At 41.3% G+C, this 12,340-nt stretch overlaps 1 protein-coding gene across 6 annotated transcripts in view; it reads left to right on the forward strand.

Annotated features, from left to right (window-relative positions):
• SSH2 (slingshot protein phosphatase 2) overlaps positions 1-12,340 on the forward strand; it is a 306,875-nt gene that overhangs the window by 237,027 nt on the left and 57,508 nt on the right. For all 6 annotated transcript variants that reach the window (XM_003277077.4, XM_012503542.1, XM_030800117.1 and 3 more), the window contains one exon: positions 9,821-9,942. In XM_003277077.4, the coding sequence (XP_003277125.2) occupies positions 9,821-9,942 (122 nt within the window). The remainder of the gene's footprint in view (positions 1-9,820; positions 9,943-12,340) is intronic.

Raw genomic sequence — 12,340 nt, forward strand, 5'->3', positions numbered from 1 at the left:
CAAAGTGCTGGGATTACAGGCGTGAACCACAGTGCCCAGCCCCTATTGTCTTCTTAAGTCAAGTGTCACCGTTTGTCATCATTCCTGCACTGTTGTAGTAGTACCTCCAATAAAACTAGGAAAACAAAACTGAGATGAGCATATTTCTTTGTGGAAATTGGAAAGTATTTCTACCCATTCAATATTCACGTGGCTTACTTTCCTTGTTTACATTTCCCATCTGAGCCTCTCAGAGGTGTCCAATCATTTGGCTTCCCTGGACCACATTGGAAAAAGAAGAATTGTCTTGGGCCACATATAAAATACACTAACGGTAGCTGATGAGCTTAAAAAAAAAAATCACAATATCTCATAATGTTTTCAGAAAGTTTATGAATTTATGCTGGGCCACATTCAAAGCCATCTTGGGCCACATGTGAGACCCATAGGCCACAGGTTTCACAAACTTGCTGCCTGCTCTAGATTACTAACTAAAGGTAGTACCTCTCCCTTTTCAATAAGCAGTTGTGAAACATTACAGGTTTTTGAGCCAAAGAATGCCATGGGACAGCTATAGTAGTTAGGGAAGATTCCTCAGAAGCTAATACAGAATAGAGAGGAGGAAAAAATCATTTTAAATCAGGGAGGCCTGCTAGGGTAGTTATTGCAGTAATCTAGGTATGTGGTAATGAGTCCTTTGATTAGAATATATAAAAATTTAAAGGAATCCTTTCATAGTTATTTTATATCTTAATTTTAATTTTTTAAATGTTTTATATCCTAACCAAAAGTAACATTATACATTTATATAAATCTTGTCTGTATTTCTTGATATATTTCTTTCTTAAATAATTATCTAAGGCCAGGCACAGTGGCTCACGCCTGTAATCCCAACACTTTGGAAGGCCAAGGTGGGCAGATTATTTGAGGTCAGGAGTTCAAGACCAGCCTGGCCAACATGGTAAAACCCCGTCTCTACTAAAAATACAAAAATTAGCGAGCTGTGGTGGCACACACCTGTAGTCCCAGCTACTCAGGAGGCTGAGGCAGGAGAATCACTTGAACTCAAGAGGTGATGGTTGCAGTGAGCCGAGATTGCGCCATTACACTCCAACCTGGGCGGCAGAACGAGATTCCGTCTCAAAAAATAATAATAATGTTATTATTGTTATTTAAAAGGGAACGGGGGGATGCCATTCTTACAGTATTAATAATCTGGAGTGATTGGGGTGTGGTGGCTCATGTCCGTAATCCTAGCATTTTGGGAGGCCAAGGCAGGAGGATCGCTTGAGCCCAGGAGTTCAAGACCAGCCTAGGCAACATGGCAAAACCCTGTCTCTACAAAAAGTAAAAAATTGGCTGGGCATAGTGACATGCCAGCTACTTGGGAGGCTGAGGTAGGAGTATTGCCTGAGCCTGGCAGGTCAAGGCTGCAGTGAGCCGTGATCACACCACTGCCCTCAACCTGGGCAACATGCAAGACCCTCTAATAATAATCATCATCATCATCTGAAGCAATGATTCTCAAACTTTAAAGTAAATCAGAATCACCTGGAGAGCTTTGTTCAATCACCAATTGGTGGACTCCACACGCGGAGTTTGATTAGTAAAGGGGAAGCAGAGATAATTTGTATTTTTAAGCCAGTTTTGAAACACTGCTGATGCTGCTGATCCAGGAATCACACTTGGAGTACACCTCTTTGAAAACCCGTAACAACAGTCACTTGCACATACTGGATGCCCAGTAAATATTTGCTGATAGCTTTCAACATTTGTGTATTTTGGTAAAGCTAAAGCTTTAAAGAGATCTAACATCACTTTATCGTTTTCTTATTGATAACCTGGAATTTGGTTTGAACCTCTAAATATTAAAATAATTTTAACTACATAGAGACTTGGAAGAACATGAAGGAAGCAGTTACGAAGGCAGAGCTGGCAATTCTTTTCTTACTAAAATATGCATCTTCAGCTGCTTTACATTTATGAAATACAAATTCAGAAAATGTAACTGATGCCTCTGAATTCAAAGTTCAAATGACAAGCCGTTTTACAGTTGTTTTGAGTTGTTACAAACACATAGTCATTATGTTTCAGATTATTGAGTGAGTCATCTTCAAGAAAATGAGTCAATGCATTGTATGACTTTGGACAAATTAGCACTTCTCTAACTGAAAGGAGCATTTGTAGACTCAAAGCAAAGGCTTTTGTTTTGAGTTAAATTTGGAATGCTGAAACTCTTAAGATTTGTGCAGAAGGTTAAAAGTTTAATAGTCCACTTACTTTTTTTTTATTTTTTATTTATTTATATATTTTTTGAGACGGAGTCTTGCTCTGTCGCCCAGGCTGGTGTGCAGTGGCTCGATCTCGGCCCATTGCAACCTCTGCCTCCTGGGTTCAAGTGATTCTCCTGTCTTAGCCCCCCGAGTAGCTGGGATTACAGGCACACGCCACCATACCCGGCTAATTGTTTGTATTTTTAGTAGAGACAGGCTTTCACCATGTTGGCTAGGCTGGTCTTGAACTCCTGACCTCAAATGATCTGCCCATCTCGGCCTCCCAAAGTGCTGGGATTACAGGCATGCGCCACCGCGCCCGGCTGAAAGTCTTGCCTTTATTTTTTAAATAACCCAACCAAACCACACATTTTGCTTTAGCATTGAAAATAGGCCGGGCATGGTGGCTCACGCCTATAATCCCAGCACTTTGGGAGGCCGAGGCGGGCGGATCACGAGGTCAGGAGATCGAGACCATCCTGGCTAACACGGTGAAACCCCGTCTCTACTAAAAATACAAAAAATTAGCCGGGCACGGTGGCAGGCGCCTGTAGTCCCAGCTACTCAGGAGGCTGAGGCAGGAGAATGGCATGAACCCGGGAGGCAGAGCTTGCAGTGAGCCAACATCACGCCACTGCACTCCAGCCTGGGCCACAGAGCTAGACTCTGTCTCAAAAAAGAAAAAAAGAAAGAAAATAGGACGAAGCCAATCTTTCCCTCCAGGGAAGTTCTGTGTTCCAAATACAGGCATCAAGCATTAACTGTAGTACTTAGGAAAACTGTAGCTAGTAAAATAAAGGAAGTGGTTTTATAGTACTCTTGCACGTTACCAAAGATCAACCATTTAATTAAAACATTAATCTGAGAAATTAAGAATTTTCAAGACATTTGAAGTAACTTTCAATTGATGTTCTTAACTAAAGCTGAAGTGTTAATAAGGTACAAAGAGGTCTTATTTTGAGTACTTTGCAGGAGAATTTAAGAAAATGAGAACTTTATGATTTTGGTTTTCATCATATGTTGCTTTCTAAAATGGAAATTGGTTTATTTTTTCTAGCTATAAATGTATTATGTGGGGTTTTTTTTCTCCCAAACAATGCAAAAAGGTATAAATAAAGTAAAAATCACTCTATTCTACATTCTGAGAAAATCGTTCTCAGCAATTTGGATAAGTATCCTTCCACTCTTTTTTTAAATATGTATATATGAGAGAGAGAGAGAGAGAGAGACAGTGTGTGTGTGTGTGTGTGTGTGTGTGTGTAAAGAGTGAGAGGAAGAGCATTGTTTTGTTTCTACGAAAATGTGATAAAAATAGAAATACCTTTTTGTAACCTATTTTCTTCATAGTTTATCATGGATATCTTTCCATGTCAATAAATAAATCATGGTTTTTAATGGCTACACAGAATATAATTCATATTTAAGAATTTCATAGAGACAGACTGATTTAAAAAAAAATTCAGAGACTTCCTCAATCTCTAATCTTTTTCTTTTGAAGACAGTGTTCTTTAGTTTACTAGTGTCACAAGTGAAGCCTGTTTTTAATTTTGGCTATTGATTTTGCTTCATTCTTTTGACTAGCATTTAATATTTACCTACTTTTGGAACCTTTCTCTCTGATGGATTGGGTGAACTGCCTGTCTTAGACATTGGGCCTTTATAATGTAGTTTACTGGGGGTAATTAATTTCTTTTCACCAAGAGTCTTACATCATGCACACAGGGGCATGCATGTAAGACTCTTGGTGAAAAGAAATTAAGTCTTTTTTTTTTTTGAGACAGAGTTTCACTCTTGCCCAGGCTGCAGTACAATGGCATAATCTTGGCTCACCATAACCTCTGTCTCCCAGGTTCAAGTGATTCTCCTGCCTCAGCCTCCTGAATAGCTGGGATTACGGGCATACGCCACCACGCCTGGCTAATTTTTTGTATTTTTAGGAGAGACGGGGTTTCTCCATATTGGCCAGGCAGGTCTCAAACTCCCGACCTCAGGTGATCTGCCTGCCTTGGCTTCCCAAAGGGCTGGGATTATAGGCGTGAGCCACTGCATCCAGCAGTGAAAAGAAATTAAAGGCAAAGGTACAGTTTAAGCTTAAGGAGGAGTATTTCCTGATGTTAGATGATGCTGTGGAGAGAAGCTCTTTTTTTTTTTTTTTTTTTTTTTTTTTGAGGTGGATCTCGCTTTGTCACTGAGGCTGGAATGCAGTGGTGTGTTCTCGGCTTACTGCAGCCTCTGCCTCCTGGGTTCAACCGATTCTCATGACTCAGCCTCCTGAGTAGCTGGGATTACAGGTACATGCCATGATGCCCCGCTAATTTTTGTATTTTTAGTAGAGACCGGGTTTCACTATCATGGCTGGGCTAGTTTCAAACTCCTGACTTCAAGTGATCCACCACCTCAGCCTCCCAAAGTGCTGGGATTACAGGTGTGAGCCACCGCTGTAAGCCAAGAAGAGCAGCTCTTTTATCAGGTGGTGTTTGTAAACTGCTTGTAATTAGGTTAAGCATTTAAATTGGATGCCGAGGGAATAGCATTATTCTTTAATAGATGAGCTTTGAAAACAGGTTGGGTTCTTCAGGAATAAAGAGGCAGGGGATGGCTTCTCAGACCTACTTCAGTCCTAAGATTGCTGGATCCAATTCACCTGTAACTTGTAATAGGATTCCACATTGAGGCAGTAAATGTAGTTTCTTGGAAATATAATCTCAGTTACTATTGCTGCCAAGTTTTAAAATCCAGAATATTGTTTTGTTTAGACAATTAAAATGGACTTCAGTAGTGTCCTTTTCAAGGAGAACTTTAGTTGATTAATCAAATGCATCTCAATTATTGTCTTATTCCGGTCATTGATTTCAATGTAGGTTCTGGAGACTGAAGAAACATTGGAAATGCTGTCATTTTCAAAATTAGGATATTATGTAAAAAATTGCCATTTTAAATTTATTTGATTGTGTTAATAAATTAAATTATTAGATTTTGCTCAATCTTATCTCCAACAGAGGAATATGAAATAAACCTCAAACCAGGATGGGCGTTAGACTTTTCCTTATGGCTGTGGCACATAGATTTTTAATTCCTTAACCTAGAATCTTGAAGCTTAAAAGGAACTTTTTTTTTTTTTTTGAGAGTCTCACTTGCCCTGTCGCCCAGGCTGGAGTGGAGTGATCTCAACCTACTGCAACCTCCTCCTCCTGGGTTCCAGCAATTCTCCTGCCTCAGCCTCCTGAGTAGCTGGGATTATAGACACACGCCACCACACCCAGCTAATTTTTTTTGTATTTTTAGTAGAGAGAGGATTTTGCCATGTTGGCCAGGCTGATCTCAAACTCCTGACCTCAAGCGATACGCCTGCCTCAGCCTCCCAAAGTTTTGGGATTACAGGCGTGAGCCACCGCGCCCAGCCTAAAAGGAACTTTAAAGTCTTGGGTTTATCCCCTCACATTTCAGAATTTTTTCTTCAAAGATTTTTATCTCATCCTTCTAATTAGGATATAGGTGTTGAATTAATACTGTAGGTACTGTCTAGAGGCCTGTGATCAAATTCCAGGAACTCGTAAGTGCTATTCTTCCATTTAAGAAGCTTAAAATTGACCAGTCTGGACAACATGGTGAAACTCCATCTCTACCAAAGATACAAAAAATTAGCCAAGCATGGTGGTGGGCACTTGTGGTCCCAGCTCTTCGGGAGGCTGAGGTGGGAGGATTGCTTGACCCCGGGGGGCAGAGGTTGCAGATCACCCCACTGCATTCCAGCCTGGGTAACAGAGTGAAACATAAAAACAAAAAAGAAGGTTAAAATTGAATAGATCTGAGATATGCATGTTATTCAAGCCTAAGTCAGTATTAAATCTCTAGGGCCCTTCTCATTAGGTTTGGGAACTTCTGTTACAGTTTGAGTAAGCAAGGGAGAGCCAAACATTTGAAATGCTTTTGATATTATAAAATAAACTTTAAAGAGACAACTAGCCGGGCGCAGTGGCTCCCACCTGTAATCCCAGCACTTTGGGAGGCCGAGGCGGGTGGATCACAAGGTCAAGAGATGGAGAGCATCCTGGCCAACATGGTGAAACCCCATCTCTACTAAAAACACAAAAATTAGCCAGGCGCAGTGGCAGGTGCCTGTAATCCCGTTTACTTGGGAGGCTGAGGCAGGAGAATCGCTTGAACCTGGGGGGCAGAGGTTGCAGTGAGCCAAGATCACACCACTGCACTTCAGCCTGGGTGGCAGAGTGAGACTCCATCTCAAAAAAAAGAAAAAAAAAACACTAATGTTTTCAGTGAATATCACTTACAAAGAAACTCTTGCAGCCCACTTCTAATTTGGCTGGTAACTTGCATTATAGATAATACTTATGAAAGTTATATTTTTCCTTTTATCAGCTTTGACTTAGCCAATCAGTTGGTGTAGGAGCTGTAGATAAATTGTCAGAAACAAAGTTCAGTTGTTCCCAGGCCATTTGTATTTGAGCCTTGCCAGAAATTCCTGGAGCGCTGACAGAGAATAAAAGAGCCTCTAACACATTCAGGAAACTTGGGCCAAGGGAGGCCCAAATATAAATATGTAATAATATGCAAGATCTTGTTTATAAGAAAATCCAGTTTACCTGCACCAGGATTTCTGATTAATTAACATGTTGTAGAGTGTTTCTACAATCAGAGAAAGAGTCAGTACTGCCTCCCGGTCTGCCACATGTACATTTACTATTTATTCATTGTTCTTTGTGTATAATGTCCCACCCTTGATCCCAGCCTTCTAGATCTTAGTCCATTTAAATGTTAGTTCCGCCTAGCTTCTTATAAGTGAATTTGGTTTTAAATGCTCAATTGCTTCACGGAACGTGAAGTCAAAAGTACAGCTCTCTATCTTACGCATTTGGCATCAGAATGGTAAGCATTACATTCTTGTTATATCCGTTCTTATTAGAAACAAGATTTAATGTAGCCACTTCTGCCGTTTGTGCTTCCCTAGCTTTTCCTAGGAGTATCAGAATAGAGACAAAAAGATAGCCATGGGAGTCTCACCTCTGCCTTGCTAAATGGGTCATTTGAGCCGTGTAACTATGCCTCTTTTTCCCTTGGCCTGGCCATTTTGGAATAGTGACAGAGTTAAGAGGGAGACTGCAAGAACAGCAGCACTGAAAAAAAAATTCCAAATAGAAATTTCTGACAAATATAATGAGCCAGTTGATGGATTAGAATTCTGTTTCTCTAAGGAATAGGGGTTATTTTATGCAGAAGAATTTGCCTCCAGAGCACATTTTTCTGGCTTCAAAGATCTGTCATTTTACCAGGTGGGTGGCTCATGCCTGTAATCCCAGCACTTTGGGAGGCTGAGGTGGGTGGATCACCTGAGGCAGGAGTTCGAGACCAGCCTGGCCATCTGGCCAACATGGTAAAACCCTGTTTCTATAAAAATACAAAAATTAGCCAGGCGTGGTGGCATGCACCTGTAATAATCCCAGTTACCTGGGAGGCTGAGGCAGGAGAATCGCTTGAACCCAGGAAGCAGAGGTTGCAGTGAGCCAAGATCACGCCATTGCACTCCAGCCTGGGTGACAGAGGGAGACCTTGTCTCAAAAAAAAAAAGAAAAAAAGAAAAGGCTGGGTGCAGTGGCTCGTGCCTGTAATCCTAGCACTTTGGGAGGCCGAGGCAGGTGGATTGCCTGAGTTCAGAGTTCGAGACCAGCCTGGGCAATGCGGTGAAACCCCATCTGTACTAAAATACAAAAAAAAAATTAGCCGGGCGTGGCAGCATGTGCCTGTAGTCCCAGCTACCCAAGAGGCTGAGGCAGGAGAATTGCTTGAACCTGAGAGGTGGAGGTTGCAGTGAGCCGAGATCACACCACTGCACTCCAGCCTGAGAGACAGAGCAAGACTCCGTCTCTTAAAACAAAAAAAAAACCTGTCATTTTTAAACTATTATTGACAAACGAAAGAAGAGTAGCCTAGACTATACACTCGATGAGGGCATAGATCATGTCTCTCTCTTCTACCACTGAATCCTCAGCACTTGGCATTGTTATTGTATATATAATATATGTGTAATAAATATTTGAATGTGTTGCCTGTAGTTGTTTTATTTTTAAGGCTTATAAGATACCTTTTTGAACTTATGAAGGCCGGGCGCGGTGGCTCACGCCTGTAAACCCCAACATCTTGTGAGGCCGAGGTGGGCAGACCACCTGAGCTTGGGAGTTCGAGACCAGCCTGACCAACATGGAGAAACCCCGTCTCTACTAAAAATACAAAATTAGCTGGACGTGGTGGCTCATGCCTATAATCCCAGCTACTCGGGAGGCTGAGGCAGGAGAATCACTTGAACTTGGGAGGCAGAGGTTGCGGTGAGCCGAGATCACACCATTGCACTCCAGCCTGAGCAACAAGAGCGAAACTCTGTCTCAAAAAAAAAAAAATAAAAAAGAAAGTACATCTTCATAAACTCATTACTGACCTTTTTTTTTTTTTTGAACCAGAGTCTCACTCTGTCGCCTAGGCTGGAGGGCAGTGGCATGATCTCAGCTCACTGCAACCTCCGCCTCCTGGGTTCCAGTGATCCTCCTGCCTCAGCCTCATGAGTAGCTGGGATTACAGGTGTGCGCCACCACGCCCAGCTAATCTTTTTGTATTTTTGGTAGAGACAGTGTTTCACCATGTTGGCCAGGCTGGTCTTGAACTCCTGACCTCAGGTGATCTGCCTACCTTGGCCTCCCAAAGTGCTGGGATTACAGGCATGAGCCACCGCGCCTGGCCATTACTCAGCTTTAATAACCATCAACCTTTTGTCTGATTTCTTTCATCTGTCCCCACTCCCTGTTAAATTTTTTTGTTGGAACATTTTAAAGTAAAACTCAGAAACCATGTCATTTCACTCCAGGTACTTAAGAAAAAGTCACAGTAACCACAATGCTGTTATTACATTAACAGTAAATCCTTAATTTCATCTAAGACCCTGTCCATATTCAAATTTTCTGAGGGTCCTTTTAAAATTTAATTAAGCAATAAATTAAAACTTTTGACAAAAAATGAGAAGTTCCTGAAAATGCAATCTCCTTTAATTATCACTGAAACTAAAGAAATTCTTATAGTGCATTAACATGCAGGAATTCAGTATAGCAAAGTCAGTACTCCCCTTAGATGATGCTAATAGTTTGCTCCATATTTATAATTGTTTGTGGGAATTGCATCTCTGAGACCAATGCTCACATTCATATACCTCACATTTCCCTCTTCAGTCATTATTACACACTGTGGTAATTAGTACAAATTACGCTAATAACAAACATCTTATTGAGCATTTACTGTGTGCCAAGCACTGTGCTTTACATGTATTATTTTATAAGATTCTTAAAACAACCTGACAGGTATTATTATATCTCCCTCCAATTAATTTAGTAACTTACCAAAGGTTTTACAGCTAGTATACGAGCTGAGATTTTAATTTATGTCTCCTAACTACTGGCTCTGCTGCCTTCCTGAGTATGCTTTAAGATGCTGATAAAAAAGGGTTGAAATGATCTGAAATTAATGTCCTAAATTTCATAATTTCTCTGTTGTCTGCTAACTTCCAGGCTGTAAGACTGGAAAGTACTTACCAGAATCGAACACGCTATATGGTAGTGGTTTCAACTAATGGTAGACAAGACACTGAAGAAAGCATCGTCCTAGGAATGGATTTCTCCTCTAATGACAGGTATGGTGGTACCATTTCAAAATGTGAAAACTGCTTTTTAAGTAACCTGTTCCAGTTGTTTTTTTTTGTTTTTGTTTTTTGGGTTTTTTTGGCGGGGACGGAGTGTCATCACTCTGTTGCCCAGACTGGAGTGCAGTGGCTCAATCTCGGCTCACTGCAACCTCCGCCTCCCGGGTCCAAGCGATTGTCCTGCCTCAGCCTCCTGAGTAGCTGGGATTACAGGTGTGTACCACTATGCCCAACTAATTTTTTATTTTTAGTAGAGACGGGGTTTTGCTAATTGGCCAGTTTCAAACTCCTGACCTCAAGTGATCCACCCGCCTCAGCCTCCCAAAGTGCTGAGATTACAGGCGTGAGTCACCGTGCCTGGCCCCAGTTGCCTTTTATCACAAAAATATCTTGTGCAGTTCTGCTGTTAAAGTACAAGACCTAAAACTAAAGAACATAAGTATCTTAGCCACAGTCTTGAGAAACAAGAATGTTTAGTGAATGTCTTTGGTCGTGTGTTTCCAATTTACCATTATTCCATACCTTCATCTGATCTTTAGATAGTCACAATATAAAGCAAGTGGTTTCAAAGTTACATTTCCAGGGAAAAAAAGCTGCCTTTTTAGTTCTTTTTTTGAGACAGTGTCTCGCTCTGTTGCCCAGGCTGAAGTGCCGTGATGCAGTCACAGCTCACTACAGCCTCAAATTCCTCCTGGGCTCTAGGAACCCTTCCACCTCAGCCTCCTAAGTAGCTAGAAGTACAGGCATGCACCACCATACCCAGCTATTTGGGTTTTTTGTTTGTTTGTTTGTTTTTTCCTTATTTTTCTGGAGACGAGATTTCCTTATGTTGGCCAGGCTGGTCTTTGAACTCCTGGGCTTAAGCGTTCCTCCCACTTTGGCTTCCCAAAGTGCTGGGATTACAGGCATGAGCCTTGCACCTGGCCTACTCTATTGTAGTCAGTAATGATTCACTTTGGTGATTCTAGGGCACCTACCCTTTGTGGTTGTATACCAGTGGTCCCAGATTCAAAGAGATCCCACTTAAACTACAATCTGTTTTGTTTATCCATGTCCTTAAACCTTGCTTTTACCAAATGCTATGCCTCCTTTTTCCTTCTATTGAGTTAAAAAGGATGGTGCGGGGGCGGGGATGGGGTGGTATGGGATGGCTACTTAAACTCAAAGCAGAACTTTTTATGTACCTTTGGCTTTAGCTGTACTTTACATTCTATGATGAAAGATAACACACAACACCTGGCCTTTTCGTGTGTCCTTAAGGTTTGTTGCTTTCCTTTTTTATTTTTCCCACTTTTTCTGGAGAAACCTTCGGAAGACTTTGGAATGTGGCTGCTAAGCAGATCTTTACGCTCTGGATAATCAGCCTCAGGAAATCCTGCCAGATGTCTCAAAGCATTGACTTCCTGGTTCAGGATTAGAATGGAACTATGGGGTAGCTAGGGGTGTGACCCAGGCCTAGGGAAATTTAGTCACAAAGAGAGGAGGAGCCTGGGAATGATTCTAATTGTCCTGAGGTTGAGGGGAAAAAATCACTTTGTCACTAGAAAGTTTCCCAAACCAATGTTTACCTTATTCCTATATAGAAGTCAACCTGAAAATGACTTGGGGGTTCACAGGGATTCCCAAAGCCAAAGTTATTAGCTTGTATACCACTTAACAGCATTTAATTGTAGGCTCTGAATTTACACAGGCTTGTAAACCACATTTAGGAAGCTTTCTCCTGCATGGTTTTAACTTCTGATTCAGCAACAGAGCTTTCAGTAAGCATTTTCCTATAACAGCACCTACCTTGTTTACATTCATTAGGATTTTAGGACCTCTAATTTAGTTTTTTAATCTTTCTAGATCTGTATTGTCCAGTATAGTAGCCACTAACCATATGTGCCCCTTCCTTCCTGCCTGCCTTCCTTCCTTCTTTCATCTTCCTTCCTTTCTTTTCTCTTCTTTTCTTTTTTCCTTTTTGTGAAGAACACAGTCTCTCTGTGTTGCCCAGGCTGGTCTCAACTCCTGAGCTCCTACCTCTGCCTTCCTGAGTGCTGGGATTATAGGCATGAGCCACTGCATACAGCATGCATTTGTCTTTTTAAATAGATTAAAATTAAATGAAATTTCAATTCCTCAGTTCTAACTAGTCACATTTCAAGTATTCAGTAACCGTATGTGCTAGTGGCTATCGTATTAGACAGTACATGTATAGAACATTTTCCATTCTTGCAGAAAGTTCAGTTGGACAGCACTGTTCCAGCTCATATTTCCTTTGTTCAGTTCTCCCTGACCCCCTCCCTTGAAAACCCTATAAAACAAGAACAGGAACCTCATGAAGCTTCAATTGAATCTTCCCCTAGAGACAGAAGACAATAACTGCAGATTCTCTTGACCCAGAATATGA

The sequence above is a fragment of the Nomascus leucogenys genome, chromosome 19 (genome assembly GCF_006542625.1).
Source record: "Nomascus leucogenys isolate Asia chromosome 19, Asia_NLE_v1, whole genome shotgun sequence".
Taxonomy (NCBI): Eukaryota; Metazoa; Chordata; class Mammalia; order Primates; family Hylobatidae; genus Nomascus; species Nomascus leucogenys.